Source organism: Seriola dumerili, unplaced genomic scaffold (assembly GCF_002260705.1).
Source record: "Seriola dumerili isolate Sdu_G_001 unplaced genomic scaffold, Sdu_1.0 BDQW01000800.1, whole genome shotgun sequence".
NCBI lineage: Eukaryota > Metazoa > Chordata > Actinopteri > Carangiformes > Carangidae > Seriola > Seriola dumerili.
Genome location: NW_019175055.1, coordinates 162,363 through 181,790, shown reverse-complemented (window position 1 = coordinate 181,790; position 19,428 = coordinate 162,363). Strand labels below are relative to the sequence as shown.

General features: G+C 43.5%; 1 protein-coding gene across 1 annotated transcript in view; it reads left to right on the top strand.

Moving 5' to 3' along the window:
* Positions 1-19,101, top strand: part of atp2b3 (ATPase plasma membrane Ca2+ transporting 3) — a 34,876-nt gene extending 15,775 nt beyond the window's left edge. The window contains exons 13-25 of the mRNA XM_022765903.1: positions 83-189; positions 318-393; positions 1,805-1,963; positions 2,110-2,289; positions 3,078-3,165; positions 3,281-3,387; positions 3,706-3,897; positions 5,649-5,862; positions 6,141-6,352; positions 9,075-9,182; positions 9,473-9,655; positions 11,410-11,569; positions 19,014-19,101. Of these exons, the coding sequence (XP_022621624.1) occupies positions 83-189; positions 318-393; positions 1,805-1,963; positions 2,110-2,289; positions 3,078-3,165; positions 3,281-3,387; positions 3,706-3,897; positions 5,649-5,862; positions 6,141-6,352; positions 9,075-9,182; positions 9,473-9,655; positions 11,410-11,569; positions 19,014-19,039 (1,812 nt within the window). The 3' untranslated portion in view covers positions 19,040-19,101. The remainder of the gene's footprint in view (positions 1-82; positions 190-317; positions 394-1,804; positions 1,964-2,109; positions 2,290-3,077; positions 3,166-3,280; positions 3,388-3,705; positions 3,898-5,648; positions 5,863-6,140; positions 6,353-9,074; positions 9,183-9,472; positions 9,656-11,409; positions 11,570-19,013) is intronic.
* The last annotated feature ends 327 nt before the right edge of the window (positions 19,102-19,428 follow it).

Below are 19,428 nucleotides of genomic sequence, written 5' to 3'. Positions count from 1 at the left end.
TCAGGGGTGTGTCTGTCTGTCTCTAGTTTTTCTCTCTCTCTCTCTCTCTCTCTCTCTCTCTCTCTCTCTCTCTCTCTCTCAGGTGTATACGTTCAACTCGGTGCGTAAATCCATGAGTACGGTGATCAAGCTGCCTGACGGTTCCTTCCGCCTCTACAGCAAAGGAGCTTCTGAGATTATGCTAAAGAAGTGAGTGACGGGGGAAGATGAGGGAGGTGGAGGAGAGGAATAAGTGGATCTGATGATCACGTGAATAAATAGAGGCAAATTTTTTTTTCTTTCTGTGTCACTATTTTCTGTCCGTTACCTCTCTCCAGGTGTTCCTACATCCAGGATGCCAATGGAGAGGCGCGCACTTTCCGACCACGTGACAGAGATGAGATGGTCAAACAGGTGAGACTTGATCATTTAAACCTCCCATGTGCAGAATAGTATGTTATTCTAAAATTCATTCATGCTAACTAGTTAGCCCTAGCCTGTATCAGCCCATCTCGACACTTTCCCTTTGCGACTCACTGTAGCGTTCAATCTTTCCTGAAGACGTAGCGTTGCTCAGAGGGCATATTATGACATCTTGTATTATAAAGACAACGGATGAAGAGGATGAAGCTCTTGTCAAGCGGCAATCACCACCACCCGCTCCTGGCAAGAAAACTTACAAATAGCCAGGCTAGCTGTTTCCCACTGGGTCATGCCTTTGAGCTAAACTAAGCTAACCTGCCATTGGCTCCAGCTGAGTACACTATTTAGCGCACAGATATGAGAGTGGTGTCAATCTTCTCATTATACGCTTGGCAAGAAAGAGATTAAAATGTATTTCACAAAATATCAAATAATCTCTTTAAAAATGTAATTTTGATAGCATTGTTGTAATGGCTGCAGAATTTCAGATTATCTAATTTGGTTCAGTCTGTGTGTTGCTTTTTACTTTGTGGTTTTTTATCTGGGTACAGGTGCCACAGTTTGTGCCTCATGTCTCATGAAATAATTGTTCATTGAGATTTTTGCACTGATGATTACAATCATATCTGACAGAAGCCATTGTGTGCCTCAAAAACTAATACAAGATAAACTTTGAAAAGCTTTCAGATCATTTGAAAACACTGGCTTGTAAATGAAGATATTACATCCTGAAACTGTCATGATCACCGCAATATTCACAAAATATCTTTCACTCATCATAGATAAGCAACCACAGCTGCATCACACTAAACACCATCAGCATTACTGAACAGGATGTGAGCAAAAACTGAGGCTTCCAGTTTATATTCCAAAACTGTCATACATAAAACTGCTTAGCTAGATCACTCTAGTTGTAACTAAAATATTTAGCAGCACAACACATGTATCCGTTCCACATACAGTAGATGAGTCTGTGCAGGCTGAACGAGCATTGTTTCGCTGACTGACAGGCTGACTGACCTAAATCTGGCTCATGATGAACGCAGCTTGTGCCGTGAGAAAAATAACCCTCCTCCTCACACAACTTTATTCCAGCTCAGTTGCTCGGTTTGCATCGTGGCAGCTTTATGTCTCCTCCTCTTTACATCACATTGTCTTCCCTCTGCTGTCTACGGTCGGCCGGGGGTCTTTTCCCCACAGCTGTGTCACAGAGTATTCCCACAAAGGTACTCAAAAGACATGAACTCCCAACTGTATGCAGGCAGTTTAATCCAGTGTCTGCATCAGATGTTGTAAATAACATTTGTACAGTGAGTTAAGCAGTCTGTGGTACCATGGTAAAATTGGTGAAATTTTGTGATGCTGTTTTCTGACCAGAGCTGTAACAATTATTGATTAATAGGTGATTGAGCCAATGGCATGTGAAGGCTTGAGGACCATTTGCATTGCATATCGTGACCTGCCATCTAATCCGGAGCCAGACTGGGAAAACGAGGCAGAGATAGTGACAGAGCTGACCTGCATCACTGTGGTTGGGATAGAGGACCCTGTACGGCCTGAGGTAGGGCACTGCAGAGTGTGTTTGTGTCTTTAGTTGTAGCTTCGGCTGGTATTATGAGTGTGTGTGATCCATAATTTGTGATTTGGATCTGTATTTTAAAGAGTAACTGAGATTGCATTTTGAATTTATGTCCTTGTTTCCCTAAGGTGCCTGATGCCATCCGTAAGTGTCAGCGTGCAGGCATCACGGTTCGAATGGTGACTGGTGACAACATCAACACAGCCAGGGCCATCGCTGCTAAATGCGGCATCATCCACCCCGGGGATGACTTCATCTGTATAGAGGGCAAAGACTTCAACCGACGAATCAGGAACGAGAAAGGAGAGGTGAGCTGGGCTCTCAAGCTGGTTAAGTGCGGGGTAAACTTACTAAAAAGTTTTCTATGACTGTATTAAAGATTAACTGAAAATGCATGTTAAAAAAACATCTGCGGTGGGAGGAGCCCAGCTGTTTATCTCACTGACAGAACCTCTTTGATCAGGCCTCTAATTTCTACAGTTCAAGGTCCCATATTTTACACTTTTGTATTTTACTTTAAACCACCTCAGTGTAGTTTTACATCTCCTCTCTCAGGCTTCTCTCTGGAGCTCAAGTAACAACAGGTTGGTGAGCCAATCAGAAGAGAGGCTCAGAGTATAATTAAATAAATTATCCAAAAAAACCCAAAACATTTCACCACAGTTCTCCAGGGGTGAAGGATCTTTGGGTAAACTACTGTTCAGACACATTCAGACGTCTGATCTACAGTGAGTTATATGACCTTCACTATCATGTGGTTTTATCTTCTGTAGTTAGTGCGCTCTGCTTTCATCTCACCCATTTAACTGTATCATTTGAATTTAGCAGAATGTTTAATGGGATGGATTAGCTGCTGATTAGTGCTGTGGTTCTGCAGTGCGAATTAAAATTTAAATTTAAGTGCTGTGTGTAAATTATCATTGTGTGAGAGTGCAGTGTGGTCAAGTTGATATAAGAGCCAGTTTCACAGTGCTGCCAAATCTGCCTAACACTCTGGATCAACACGACATCTATAGTGAAACAAGGGAATAGTCAATCTGTTGTTTATTCATCATCAAGCACTCTCTCCTCCTTTTTCTCTCCTTCTGACTGACAGATTGAGCAGGAACGAATCGACAAAATCTGGCCCAAACTTCGTGTATTGGCTCGATCTTCACCAACAGACAAGCACACACTGGTTAAAGGTGAGTCTCAGGTTTATTAAGCTTAACACACACACATACACACACACACACACACACACACACACACACATTCACACACACCTAGAGCTGATTTTTCCTTCCTATTTGTGCGCAGGCATCATTGACAGCAGCGTCATAGAGCAGAGGCAGGTTGTCGCAGTAACAGGAGATGGAACTAATGACGGACCTGCTTTGAAGAAGGCTGATGTCGGCTTTGCCATGGTAACCCGTCATATTATTCACCGTTAATGTTTATTTGGTGTTAAAACCCTTCTGTAGCTACTCGTTCATGTGTTGTAGTAATCACATAGAAGTTATATACTTAATTTTGAGGAACAAGTGCTCCTTTATGCACAACCTTGAAAACATGATCCTCTTATCCCACTGTTTTAAAAAATATATATAAAATTGTCGTCCCGCACTTGGGGGCATGATATTGAGACAGCATCACTCCAAAATAATTTGGACGCTCAAATGCTCGTATGAATCATGTCATGAGTCCTCTGTCTCCTCCTCACTCCGTCTCAATCTCCGTCTCAGGGTATTGCGGGGACAGACGTGGCTAAAGAGGCGTCGGACATCATCCTGACGGATGACAACTTCAGCAGCATCGTCAAGGCGGTGATGTGGGGACGAAATGTCTACGATAGCATTTCCAAGTTCCTGCAGTTCCAGCTCACGGTCAATGTAGTGGCTGTCATAGTGGCCTTCACTGGGGCCTGCATCACTCAGGTAGACAGATCTATTAATAAACATGCCTGCTGACATACATGCATTCCTACACACACACACACAGACACACTCACCCTGTATCTGCTAAGACAAGTGCTTTTTATGCATTTTTACACCAAGATAATTTAAGCAGAGCCATACTGACACATGGAAACACATTTATATTCACTTATGCAAGATATCACCTTGATTATAATGCATATAATGCATATATATATATATATATGTATATATATGTATGCATTATTATTAATTATATGTTTTGCAGTACATTTGTGTTGAATAAGAGTTTTGAAAGATGTTCACCCTTAACTCTGTCATTTTTCCTGCTCTAAAAGAATCTCCTCCCATCCAGAGCAGTGTCAGACAAAACATAAAACTGACATGTTTATATCAAACCCACATACGTTATAAATGTATATCTGTAGTATATCTTTAGGTCCTGAAGTGACGTTTGGACAAAACAAGCAACTTGAAGATGCTACTGTGATCTCCAGGGAAATGTGACGGGCACATCCCAAAACGTTCTGAGTAAACAAGAATTAATCTATTAACAATGGGTTACAATCCCAGCTGTTTTTGGGATTACAAAGATAATTTGAGTTTAAACCAAACTCTGTTGCCATGGCAACTCATGCTGTAAGGAGCAGCTTCTGATCTGGCTCTGGGAAAGAACTAAATCCTCTTCAACCAGCTAAAGAAAAAAAAAAACAGTCAGAGTCCCAGCAACGACAAAAATATTACAGTTACATTAAAGTGACAAATGTTAAATCTTTTTTTCTTTCCTTGATTAACTATAATGGAAATAAATGTTAGAGTATTGCACTTTATAAAACAAGGCTTCTAGCAAATAGAAAGTAGGTTGCTGCAGTATCATCGCTGATATATAACATTTACTTTTAGCATCTCCGCCAGCCCACATAAAATACATGTTGTGTGGCTCCTGAAAACTTTAAAGTGGATGTGAAAGAAGCAGATCAAGTGTCGATGCAAGAAGGTGGTATTTAGTAACACAAATATTAGTGAAACAGACTCCAGGAATTTCCGCAATATCACTTAGTGGTTGGAGAAAAAAGAAAAACCTGAACCTAAAACCTGCAGCCTCACAGCAAACCTTAAACATAACTAATACTTGCCTAACCATAACCCTGACCTAAACCTAACCTTACCTTCTTCACCTTACAGTTTAATGATTTACATTAAGGGGACTTGCTTTGTGTCCCCATTAGGAATACAAGTCCCCGTAATGTGACTGTGCAGCTTTAGGTCCCCACAGCAACATAATACCTGTACCACACACACACACACACACACACACACACACACACACACACACACACACACACCTAACTTTTAAACACTGTTATTAACTGCAAAACATTTTATCCCACTTCTGCTACTTGACACTTGTTTTCAGTGTCACTAACTGAGCAGATAATCTGCAGAAAAAGAGCAAGAGAAAGAAACACACACAGTTCATCACCACAACAGACCTGATCCCTTTTAACAGATCATGACCTTGTGGAACAGAAAGAAACTAATTAAATGAACTTATGTTCTGTTGATTATATAACCTGACTGACAAATGAACAGACGTTAATTATTCATTTGGACACAAAAAAAAAGCTTTTAATGTTAATCAGAGTTGGAGGGACGCAGCCTTTTCACATCGCCAGTGCCGGGGTCAGGGAAGTCAGATTCATGTGAACACGGTTCGTGACACAGGCCTCTGGCTGCAAATCTCCCTGCAGGACTCTCCTCTGAAGGCGGTGCAGATGCTGTGGGTGAATCTGATCATGGACACGTTTGCATCTCTGGCCCTGGCCACCGAACCCCCCACCGAGGCCCTGTTGCTACGGAAACCCTACGGCCGAAACAACCCGCTCATCTCACTGACCATGATGAAGAACATCCTGGGCCATGGAGTGTACCAGCTGGTCATCATCTTCACCCTGCTGTTCATTGGTGCGCGCACACACACACACACACACATACACATACAGAGACAACTATGCAAAGCAATTTCATCTATTAGTGAAATAGATTTATTGTGGCATTATGTTCAGGTTTTATTTTCAGCCTGTTTTTAACTAAAAAACAAGAAAAGAAAACATGGTGCATTGGTGAAGACACACACAAACACACAACCTTAGCTGCTGCAGGGCTGAAGTTTATTTGTCCTGCAGCAGATCAAACACACTTCCTAATGAACACATCTCTCGCCTCCTGTCTTTACCCTCCAGGCGAGCGCATGTTTAACATCGACAGTGGCCGCAACGCTCCGCTCCACTCCCCCCCCTCTGAGCACTACACCATCATCTTCAACACCTTCGTACTCATGCAGCTGTTCAACGAGATCAACGCCCGCAAGATCCACGGAGAGAGGAACGTCTTTGACGGCATATTCTCCAACCCCATCTTCTGTTCCATCGTTCTGGGGACATTTGCTGTGCAGGTGAGGTTGATAAATCCTTTAATGACATTTAATGGTTTTCTCTCCTGTCAGGTAGGGAACATTTTGAGAAGTTGGTGTTGTTTTCCTTTTCTTAGATTTGATTTTGGCATTTGTGATGGTAGAGATACAGACAGGAAATGTGAAGAAGGAGAGAGAGAGAATCAAACTTTATTTGTATATCACTTTTCATACAGGTTAGTGCAGTTCAAAGTGCTTCACAGACTGATGCGCCAAAAAAAGTCAAATAAGAGCTAACACTGAGATGCAATAAAGTAGATTTTAAAAGCTACAATAACATAATAAACAAACAAAAAAACACTCATATTATCAATGATAAAATAAGAGATGAAATTTACTAGTGGAAGTGACTAATGACTAAAAACCATACTCAATTAAAAGCCAGGCTGAAGAGGTACATTTTGAGTTTACGTTTAAAGATTTCAACACCTCCGACTGCTCTCTGAATCAGCTGTAGTTGATTTATAACATTTATGATTAGACCAGATAGAAGAGCATTACAGTCACCAAGGATGACAGATGGTACAGTTCCCTCACTGGAATCAATCATGGACGATGAGGTTATGTTTTACAGTGTGCCTTAGCCGTCTACTGGATGCCTAATTGTCACATTGCCTTTCAATGTGTAACCTGATTCTACCCGGTGATACGAGTCCAACCTTCACCAACCACGGCAGGGCTGTTTGTTCTGTGAGTAAACAAAAACACAGACAAGCAAACAATGACAGAGTGAGACATGGAGAGGGAAGAAGAAGAAGAAGAAGAAGAAGGGTATTTTCCAAAGCTCTTCAATGCTTGGTGGCACTCTGGGGAAGAACAAGAGAAGAAACAGAGCTGGAGGGAGACAGCAGTGAGAGAGATAAAGAAATAGTTCAGGGGAGTTTGGAAAAGAAGAGATGAGAGAGAGCTAAACACTGGAGGCAGCTTGAGAGAGGTGAAAGAGAGGGAGAGATAAAAAGAAAGATGGATGCCTCCTCGCCGCAGACAGTTATTGTTATTGTGTATGTGTATGGTCGTCCCACTGAGATTGACTGATGATGACGACAGTGTCACTCTGATAAAGTTTCCTCCTGGTGTAAATGATCATGTTGATTTTTAAAATCATCTCCTGCGAGGCAGCTACATGGTGTTATACGTTTAAAGATGCAGACTGGAAGTAAAGTACAAGGCTGGCTTCGTTATGTTGGAACCATTACTAATACAGACTACTTCTTAATGTGTGTTTTACACAGTGACATAAGCATGGGCTGAGGCCATGTGTTCCCAGAATGACTTCACTCAAAAGCTTTCCAGTAACACCACAGTGTAACATGATTTTTACTGTATTTCCTGGTAAATAGATTAAATCAATATGAGTGTTCTTGAGAGTGATCCTGAGCTTTGACTTACGTATCTAAAAATTATTTTTTAAACATACGACTTAGAGGCTTTTTATAAAGAGGCTGAAAAGTAGCTTTGATCAAAGTCTAAGTGTAAATCTCAGTCAGTCCAATCGAAATTGATGATTATTCCACACAGTCATTTTCCTTGTCAAAACCTGGTTCTTACATTACCCACAATGCAACATGGCCACTGACAGTTCATTGGGAGATTCAGGTGTGTTATGCTAATTGCAGGTAATGTAGCTTGGAGCCTCAAGCAGAGATGAGGAGCGGGCTACAGAGGTCTGGTCAGTTTGCGTCTTTCAAACTCCACGACCCCTGATTTCTTACTTTCCAAACTTGTGTCTTCAGATCCACCTGACAGGACATTTATGAGACCTCACACACGTCTTTCTGGAGACATAAAGTATTTATACAGCTTTTTTTCACCCATGTAGTCGTACTCCCCAAAACCTTGAAATACAAAATAAAATCGGTGTAATTCCCCTTTGAGGCCCGACTGAGAGAGAGAAAGAGTTAAAAGAGTATTTATATTTACAATTTTACAATTTTTTACAGTTTCCTGCCTCGCAGACCCTCTTCAGCTCACTAATTAACAGGGTAGTCAATAGCATGTAACTGCCTGTATAACCACAATGTGTTGACCACAACATGTCCATTACTGAGCTTTAGAGGTGCCAGGCTAACTGTTTCCCCCTGTTTCCAGTCTTTGTGCCAGGCTAAGCTAACTGTCTCCTGGCTCCAGCGTCATTTGAAGCAGACATACATGAGAGTGGTGTCAGTCTTCACATCTAATTCTCAGCCAGAAAGCGAATATGTGCATTTCCCACCTTTGAATAATTTTAGGGCTGAGACCAAATTAGACTTTTTAATGTGTATGTGTGGGATTTATTCCTAATTCTAATAATGAGAGAAAAACGACCCCACACTTTTTGTGTTTTGACAAATTTAAGACGAACATTTTACTCTGTGCAGCTTCATACACACCAGCCCAGATAACATAATGTTCTCCTGGTATATACTGTACGCACACAAGTGAAAAGACAGTATGATCCTCAGCGCCATTAAGGGTTAGGTATACACCATGAATAATTAAATACAATACTCAAACAAAAAATGTTGGCATGTGTTTCTGCACATACACAGCAGGGACTACAGTAATAATGTCACCTGGTGTTTCCTACTCGAAGTCCTGACAGAGTAGCGGAGATGTTGACTGTGGTGGGTGCAGCAGAGATAGATGGTGCAGTGCTGGTTCCTCCCCTGACTCTGTGTTTGCATGTCTGACAGTAATGATATCCCTCCCTGTGTCTCTGCCGCAGATCGTGATCGTGCAGTGGGGAGGGAAGCCCTTCAGCTGCGCCCCTCTCAACGTGGAGCAGTGGCTCTGGTGTCTTTTCGTGGGAGTTGGAGAGCTGCTCTGGGGGCAGGTAAGCAGCTCTTTAGCCTGCTGAGTCAAACCACACTGAGCAAGTGTAGGCTGGCAGGCCTGGTTTACCTAGAGCTTCCCCTGAGGTGAGGCTAAGGAAACATTTTCACACTGACACTTCTGGTCTATTCTATTCTCTGCTGAATGTGGCAGTTGAAATAATCAGTTTTTATCTGATCCACTGTGTGTATGGGGGGGGTGGGGGGGGGCCTGGAAAAGCTCACAGCTGTTCAGTATAACACCATACAAGCGTATTCTTTCAAATGACAAAGTCACAAACCTGGCTTCCAGGTGATCGCCACAGTGCCGACGGAGCGGCTTCCATGCCTGAAGGAGGCGGGGCTAGGCCTGGAGCCCGGGGAGGAGGAAGGGGAGGAGCTGGCAGAGGATGAAGAGGAGATCGACTGCGCCGAGAGAGAGCTGCGCCGCGGACAGATCCTCTGGTTCAGAGGCCTCAACCGCATCCAGACCCAGGTACTGTTTGACCAGACCTTCAAAAACAAACCATAACCAAAAGTTTTTCACAGGAACACACACGCACACACACACGCACACGCACACGCACACGCACGCACACACACACACACACACACACACAGATATCCAGACACAACAACACATCAACCAGAAGCTCCACATGGTCATGACACTCGAGCAGTTTGTTTAAGCTGAATTACAGAGAGACGGGGAATGTGTACAATGAACACAGGAATCAGAATATGAATGACTAATGTTTGCACTTTTTAAAGGTCCCGTATTTTACACCTTTCCTGTCTTTTTTTGAAGTATTTGTCTATAAGAAGATATATTTGTGGTATTAAGAACCAAAAACCATCTCAGTGTAGTTTTACATCTCCTCTCTCAGGCTTCTCTGTGAAACTCTAGCAACAACAGGTCTTTGAGCCAATCAGAAGAGAGGCTCAGAGCCACTCTTCTGATTGGCTGACTGTTTTCTGAGTGATTTAATTAAAATATAGCAGATTTTAGCCAAACACTCAGAGAAAGCAAATCCTGTAAAGTTGGATTGGGTACAGGTGGGCGGGGCTCGGGGCATGGCTGAGAGCATTGACTGCTTTGTTGTGACATCACAAAGTTACAGAAGTCCTGACGGCTTGTTTTAAGGTTCAGTTTCTGAATACAGGCTGTGTGCATTTCTCTGTGGACTGAGGCTTTGATACTTTCACAGTATTAATATACAACCTAGACCTGATCTATAATCAAAAAAGACTTGGAAATCTCACTTTATACAATATGGGACCTTTAAACCTGGTGCTTTATGATAACATATAAATTGCTTTTGGGGGCGGGGGATTTTTTCTGACTTGTGCAGCAACATTGCCTAAATAAACTGCTGGTGTCATGACCTTTACAAACTAACATAAGAGACTTTTGGAAAGAAAGAAAAAACTCCCTCAAGACACATGTTGCATTATTGACTCTTTTTGACAGATGACCAATTTTATTTAAGTTTAAACCCTGTTATCTGAATTGTTCTTACTCTTCAAAAGTCAATCTCTCTCATCTTGTCTGTGCTGTTCTTCTGACTTGTGCCAAACATAACAACTCCACTTTTTTCTCTCCAACACAGCTAACTTTTCTGCTCTGGATTCTCTGACTTGGTATTTTAGACGATCATAAACATCATGACAGAGGATAAATGCTGCGATTGTGTGTGTGTATGTGTGTGTGTGTGTGTGTGTGTGTGTGTGTGTGTTGCTGCAGTGGCACTTGTGCGTGTGAATGTTTACACATTGTGCACAGGCTGTTGCAAAGTAGACAGGCTGCTAACTTGCTTGATTACTTAAACTGACTGATTGTCACACTGCGTTGTGTGAGAATGGAAAGCAAGAGAGCGAAACAGCCTCCTGAACAGTGTTGGAGAGCCAGTCCAGACTCTCGGCTTAAGTGCCTGTGTTTGCGTAAAGTGGTCAGTTTTTCATTAAGAGCGTTTCGTCTGAGTGTGCAGACAACAAGTAAACATGCAAGCAAACACTCAGCCTTGTGCACACATGCAGTCATCAGTTATAATCTTGTTTGTCAGTAATGTGCAGAAAGCAGTTGTGATACGTATCACTGCACATTTGCCATCAAAGGGAATTAAAGTGGTGTTTCTGTCATTTCTGCTGTGACGGGGAATGTTTTAAAGGGACACACACATGCAGGCACACGCACTCAGACCGGCCTCTCCTGCCCTCACTGAGTGCTGCTGTTTTGTCTCTGTCCTGCAGATGGAGGTAGTGAGCACGTTCAAGCGAAGCGGTTCGTTTCAGGGAGCGGTGAGACGGCGCTCCTCCGTGCTCAGTCAGCTCCACGACGTAAACACTATCTCTACCCCCTCTCACGTAGCTCTCTCCACCGCAACAGCCAATACCAGCCCAGCCCCCGGGAGTGAGTCCGCCGAACGCATGTACACACATGCACACACACACACACACTCACACACACACACACACACACACACACACACATATACCTGCATACACACTTGCAGTCACCTTCTCTCTCACACACACAGACACCCATTCATGACACGAACACACACTCTGCTGCACGGCACGTGGACTGCAGTATTTTTACTCTCTATGGTTGTGTCCCCTCCGGCTCGCTCGCTGCTCGTGTGTGTGCAATGTCTCCTCTCTTCTTTTCTCTTATTCTCCCCTTTTCAAACAGCACCCAGTCCTGACCGGCTGTGTAGTTCTGGTCTGATCTGGTCTGGTCCAAATCCAGTCCCGGTCCCAGTCCAGAATCTGTTTTGTTGTTGAGTGTTGGTCGGTACAGGAGGTGGCTGGCTGTTCTCTCTCTGTCTGAAGTGTCCTGACAGAAATGGAGAAAGAAAAGACTCATGTTTGAAAGAAGAAATTTAAGCGGTGAAATAGTTTGAGTTTCTCTAACGAGTCAAGGACACATCTGAAAGTTCAGAGAGGGAATGGCAGCTCCTCCTGCACCATGTGTTATTTCCTGTCTGTGAATGAGGTCAAGCGTGGTTACTGTGGTTGACCCCGGCTATAAACATCTCTAATCTAAAGGAGTGGTGTCATTTCTCTTGTCTAAAATCCAAGACAACTGAGCATTGCTGTAACAATTATGTGACTCCTATTATAATGCTGCGATAATGCGAGAATTCACTGCCATAGAATTCATACTCATTACCAAATGGCTTTCACATGGCTTCTGCAATTCTCTAAACTGTAAACCTTCGAGTATAAAAGCCCCATAACACACTGCTGTTTCCGAGACTTCAGTCCAAAAAAAAAAGTTTCCTCTTCTTCTACTGCTCTTACTTTCTCTCTTCTTCTTCTGCTCCTCTCACTTTTGTTCAGTGCTGCAACTGTTGTCACCTGGTTATTTCTGTAACAGTATTTCCAGCTCTGACGTCACAAGTTTTCACTCCCCCCGATGTCTCCAAAAAGTCCTGATTTTTCTCTCTGTCCGGTCTGTTTTTTCCCTCCTCTCTCTCCATCACAGTTCTCTCCTCTTTCTTCTATATTTTACGAGATATTACAGGTTCCCTGTTTGCAGAAATATTCTGGGAAATGTGTTCTAATTGTTCTTCATAAGTAGAGTTATTCTTTTGTAGAGGTATTTAGATTTTAGCAGATCTAAATACAGGCTCTTGTGTAGCATACTGATAAGATTTCTTTAGTAGGTTTCTCTTCATTTTTTTCTATTTTTCTCTTTTATTGGTTTTTAATTTGTCCTTTACCTCATCCCTTTTTGTCATCCTTCCATCTCCTTACTAGAGTAGCGTCCACCCCTCATGTTTTCTCTTGATTTCTCAGTATGTCAGTTCTGCGCGTGCCTGTTTGCAAGTGTGTTCACGTGTGTGCATTTGCTGACACATCCGAGAGCCGTAGTTTGACTTCTGTGTGTTTCTCTGTCAGTGTGCGAGTGTGTGCATCTGTGTGTGCGTGCGTGTGTGTGCATGCATGCGTGCGTGCGGTTGTGCTCGTTTCTTCATTTGATTGTCTTCATCCGTCTTCTCAGTTGCTTCTCCTTACCTTCCTTGCTCCCTCCCGTCCATCCTTCCCTCCTTCCATTCCACGCTGCCTTCCTCTCCACCTTGCTCCACCCCCCTTAGGTGTAGACACAGAGAGGCCCATGTTGGCACTGCTGACACCTCACTGTTGTGGTGATTCTCTGCACAGACCCTAGGAGTTACCTGGGTGTTGTTTAAGTACTCTCCATCACTTTATAATTGCTGCAGGATTGGCTGCCTGATAGAAAAGACAGGTGTTATGACAAAGGTGTTGACGGAGGGATTTAAATTCAATGTGTGGAACCAGGGTTCATATCCCACCACTGCGAGCTCATTGCTCATTTGAATTCTTTTTCCTGAATCCAGAGACTTGTTGAGTCCAAATCTGTTACTCAAGAGCAAATTATTATTTTGAAGACATCTTCTTGTGGTTCACTTCCTGATGAAAAACCTCATGGATCTGGACAAGCAAGTGGGACAAGATGAGAACATGAAGTTTGAGTTTAATGTGAGCAGGGTTTGCCTATCTGAACCACTTCCTGTTGTACGGACGCAGCCTGTGGTCAGATAAAATGTACAGATGTTACTGTTTGCGTTAGCTTTCAGGATGGGGTTAACACATAAGGCAGAATTCAGATCCAGCCACAGTAAAGTGTAGCTAACTTCATCTGGTGGTATTCTATAGTTTTCTTATTGTCAACACATCCCATCGAAAGACCAGAACCAACATTGAATGCATCCCATTAACAGTATTGCCTGTGTGTCACAGTCTGATGTATCTCATTCCTCTGTCACAGATCCCCATTGTTGCCAAAAGCCATTAATAAGGCTAAAAGTCTAAAGCCTTGCTAACAGCTCTGTGAGGCTGCACTAGACACAGCAGTGCTTTGAGTTACTGTAAATGCTTATGTCAGCATGCTAACATGCTCACAATGCTCACTGTGACAGTGCTAACATGCTGATGTTCAGCAGGTTTAATACTCACCGTCTTAGTTGTTGAATGTTAGCAAGTTAACATTTGCTAAACAGCACTAAATGCAAAGTACAGTTCAATAGACAAAAAGTTAAAGTCATTGAAGTAATTTAAACTACATCCAGCAGGACGCTCCCTGGTAGCTTACCTGATACAGGTGTACCACATAGCATGGCTGAGTCCAGACCGCTGTGGCCTGGGCTTGAATCCAGACCGGGTGCCTTGCTGATGGTCCATCAAATCCATCCACTAGAGACCATTTTGTGATGGGATCACACAAGCTACAGAACCTGTCATCATGTTGCTGATCGGACCCAGTACTTAGTATTTATGACTACAGTATTACATGAGTACTCAGTCCTCATAGGTTGGACGACACTATCTTTGAACCCGGCCTTCATCTTGATCAACTACACACCTGTAAAGTTTCATGAATATTGCACAAAAAGTGTTTCCATTTCACTTTTGCGAAATATTGCTTTGTCGAATAGTCTGAAAAACCACCTCATGCAAGTGTATAATTCTTTTTACATTTTTATTCAACATTTGAGAGTTTTCTCGCAGTTCACGTGTTTCCATTACTTCCATGACTAGACGGTTAGGCCCTAATAACACACACTAGTTCACCAAATCCTTGACTGAAAACTGTCCTTAACAACTGCACAATTGTGTTAATTAGTAAAATTGCTGACTTTACAGTACATCTGTTTTAGGAAATTATTCACCCATTTTTTTTTAACATTTATGACCCATTTTTAAAGTTTACATCTTCAGTGAGAACCTGGGAGCTTGAGGTGATTGCTACAGACAGAGTAGGGAAGAGCTGAGAGAACACACTGTTGGTTATGGTCTTTTTATGGGGTTTGGTGACCAAAAAGTGAGTAAAGCACGTTCCTATCATTGCTTTAAGTCTGATGTGGGAATACACAAGCAACAAATACACTCTACAAATGATTACTTACAGTATGTGTTATCAAGACACACTGACCTCTCCCCACAGTAAGCTTCAGGGTCATTACTTCAATCCACTACCCAGAGTTCTTTGCAAAGCAGACCCAGCCCTCATGCTTGGCACCATGCCCCGTTGCAGTATGATGTGCGTAAGTTCTGACGTCGACACCATCACCCTCCTTGACTTTTATACTTTTACAGCCAAATCTATCATCGCTGGGTAAGAGAAGAGTCCAGGGATATCTGAAAGAAACATTTAAAATATTAAATAGATATATTAAAATGATATAATTATGCGCCTCAGCTTCACGCTTTCATCCACCTGAGCTGTGCTCGACCTTAGTGATCCCTCTGGATCTTTAGAACTGATCTATGGATCCAGTTTGTTTTCATTTCAGACTGGGCCACTTTCATCTACCTGCAATGACAGTCAAGTGGAGAAAAGAGATGAATATGAAGGGGAATATAGGACTCAGATCCATCCTCAGCTCCTCAAGTCATTGTTAAAGTTCTCCCATATTCAAATGGAAGATTTCAGCCTCAGTTTTTGCTTATTCAATGGGACGTGAGCGGGAGACATGAGGAGGGTATTGGCCTGAGGAAGGTGTTGCTGAGGATTAGAGCTCAGTCATCACATATTGAAGGGTGGGTGCTGCTCAGAGTTCGGACATATGGTGAGAAATGGGAGCCATTAACCCGTCATCTACCTCACAGCTTCTCCCTGTATTTATGTTGCAGTTTCTTCTCATCAGCAGTTGTTTTGCACACAGCAGCCTCTCTACCTTCCAGCGCCTTTTCTCCTCCTCGTACTTTTAACCGTCCATCGTTTTTCCATCAAGCACTGCTGAACGAGCCGACAGGGAGAGAGAGAGAGGGAAAGAGAGAGAGAGAAAGTGGGTGAGAGAGACATAAGTAACACAGCAGTGCCCTGACCTCCTGGCCTCTCTGGTCACACTGTGGGCGTTATATACTCGAAAGTTTACTCTTTCCATGGAGACAAAATGAAAACAAACCAAAGCGCTGATGAAGTGAGAAAGTAACATCCTGAAACCTTCTCAGTCTGCATGAGGTGTTTTTCTGCTGTCTGACAGGCTCTTTGGAAAAACAGATAAGCACTGAACCTACTGCTTGACCGTCTGTCTGTCCGTCTGTCTGTACGTCTGTACGTCTGTCTGTCTGTCTATCATATATGCCAGAGTCATATATAGAGACTCCTCCTAGTTTGGCCAACTGCAGCACAGATCTCCATTCAGCTGCCCGACCATCCGCCTCTCATAATCACAGTTTGGATTCCAGTCGGTGTTGCAGTCGACATAAAGCTTCCTCTCCGTTGATCTCATTGGGCCAAACTGTCTCTATGTAGGGCTCTGCCTGCCTGTGCCTGTCAGTATATTTGCATTGAACTTGTCTCTGTTTCTTTTGAGCTCATGCTGCTTCTTTTCCTCTGTTTGGGCTTGGGGGGGGAAGGGTGCATGGACCAACTGCCATGGCAAAGGAATGTGTTTACGCACGCATACACCATACACCATACACTGCATAATGCACCTTGAAGCACACTCATAGACCTCACTCTGATGTGTGTGTGTGTGTGTATGAGAGAGCGACAGAGAGGGAGCGTGAGCATGACAAAGATCTGATTCAGCATGACCTGGCTGCCTCTCTATGTGTGACAGGGCTGACGCCTGAGCTTTGCTCTGGCCTTTGAACCAATCACCCTCTGTTTCTAGTAATCTAACCAATCATATACTGTTCTGACCTGCTGATTCTCAGTGATGTCACTTTTCTGTTTTGCAAGACTTGTTTTTTTTAATATCCTGCAGCAACTTCATCATCAGCATCATCATCATTTCAATCACTCTGCTCTCCTCACTGCTGCATGGCCGCAGTACAGTTTGCACATGTGCATGTGTGTGTGCGGGCGCGCGTGTGCATAGAAAAGCTGACTGACTGACTCACTGTCTAGTTGTCAATGTGTTTGCGTGTATGAAGCAGCTCTCTTTAACAAACAGCACCCATGATTGACAACAGTCCGATGCATGCAGACATCAACCTCCAAGCTGCACGATGTGGAAACAACTCAACTGTTGGTTCACTCAGTTACGCTGCTGCTGCTGCATGTGTGTGTGTGTGTGTGTGCGTGTGTGTGTGTGTGTGTGTGTGTGCGTGTGTGTGTGTTTGTGTTTGTGTGTGCGTGTGGTCACTGCTATAGGTTCTTGCCAAATTCTTATTTTATTGTACATTAAACTAACACACTCGCCATTCCTGCTTCTTCTCCATTTGTGCCTAACAACAACCCTCATCTGTGTGCGTGCATGCTTGTGATCCAGTGTGCTGAGGTATGAATGTTTTCCCCACACATACTCTAAACACACACACACACACACACACACACACAACTCACGCCATGTGTGTATGATATGAAGCTTCTGTGGTCTTTGTGATGGTGGCTCTCGTCTTGTGATGTCTGACGGGTGTGTGAGAACTGACAAAAACATGTCATTAGCCAACTCATTTTAAAACACTTGTTTTTTTTTCACTTTCATCTGTTGGACACAAACAGGGTCAGGTGGACTCTGAATTATTCATTATTTATTTATGTTTGAGAAGTGACTGTGATAACTTGAAATGGAGCAAGGTGAGGTTGTGGATAAACTTTAAATTTGGTGATAGTTCCAAACTTATGCCAAGACGTTGTCCTGTCTGAACAAAGTCATAGATGTTATCAGACAAATTCAGCTCAAACCTTGTCCAAAGTCGTCTTCCCTGAACAGGACCAGCTGTTCACCTTCTCATACGAGAAACTGGTAAAATCATTGGCCCACTTTGTGCTCTTGTTGAGGAGTAAACTATTCACCTTATTGTGATTCTCTCTCTGCTATTTAGATTGAAATAGTTTGACTTTTTGAGAAAGATTTATTTGCTTCCATGCTGAGAGTTGGATGTTAGCCAGTTCACTTAGCTTTAGCATAAAGACTGGAAGTGAGGGGAAACAGCCTGGCACTGTCCGAAGGTAACAATGTCCAGCTACCAGCACCTTTAAGGGTCAAATTGTCCTTGTCAATAATTGTGTGACATATTGTCCGACCATGTGTTAAGTGTTAATGAACAGCCACAGTGAGAAACCTTCCATCATAGAGAAGGGGAGACGCTGTAAAATCAGGGAAACCTGTTGCGGACAGTCTCTCCAGGAAGACATGCATAGCGTTGCACTCGGTTGTTCACATGAAAAATTACAGTCGTAGTTTTACAACAAATGAAACCCTGCTTACTGTCCCACCTCTGCACAGCTGGCCAATCACGGTGCAAAGATTGTCGGTTTCCGAAAGTTACAGATGGACACACAGGCCACACAGATCTGATGTGGAATAGGTCTGGAGCTATTCAACCACCGAACATGTAGTTACTCCTGGCCAAGAAATAGTCCGCTACATAGACATCTGTAAAAGCTAGACTTGTCATTTTTACCACTCGATTTTTGTATAAGAGATAACTTTAGGCAGAGTATGTTACTTTTGGACAGTCAGGCTAGCTGTTTCCCCGTTTCCAGTGTTTATGCTAAGCTAAGCTAACTGGCTGCTAGCTGAGGCTTCCCAAATGTCAAAATGTTCCTTTAACTTGTGCTTAAAAAGACGGTTGCACCTTGTTCACAAGCATTTTGGTTCAATCCAGCCGATTAGAATATTTTCAGCTCTCAGAAACAAAATAAACTTGATCTTGTGTAAAGTGACTGTAGCCACCTGGCCCTGAGTGTCCGTCTGTCTGTCTGTCTGTCAGTCTGTCTGCCTGTCTGTCACTCTGTTTGTCTGCTGGAGGACACAGGTCTGTCTGTCTCTGGGTTTCCCTCCCCCCCCCCCCCCCCCCCTTTCTTATGTCTGACTTTCTCCTCTCTCTTTCCTGTGCTCTCTCTTTCTCGTCTTCTTTCCTTTTGGCAGATGCGAGTGGTGAAAGCATTCCGTAGTTCGCTGTACGAGGGCCGGGAGAAACCGGAATCCCGCAACTCCATCCACAACTTCATGGCCCACCCGGAGTTCCTCATCAACGACCTCATCCATAACATTCCGCTGATCGACGACACTGACGTGGACGACGAATCAGAGCTCAGCAGATACCAGCACCTGCACCCGGCCCTCCGCAAGCCGCCACCCCCTCCCACCCAGNCAGCCCCAGCCCCCGGCCCGCACCCGCCCCACCCGCCCCTATCGCCAGTATAGCCTCCCGGTGACCCCGTGCAACCGAAACAACAACAACAACAGCAGCAGCAGCAGCAGCAGCAGCAGCATCAGTTCAACGGTTACCCAGGGCAACAACAACAGCGCCAATGCAGTTGCTCCCATCAACCGGAGCCCC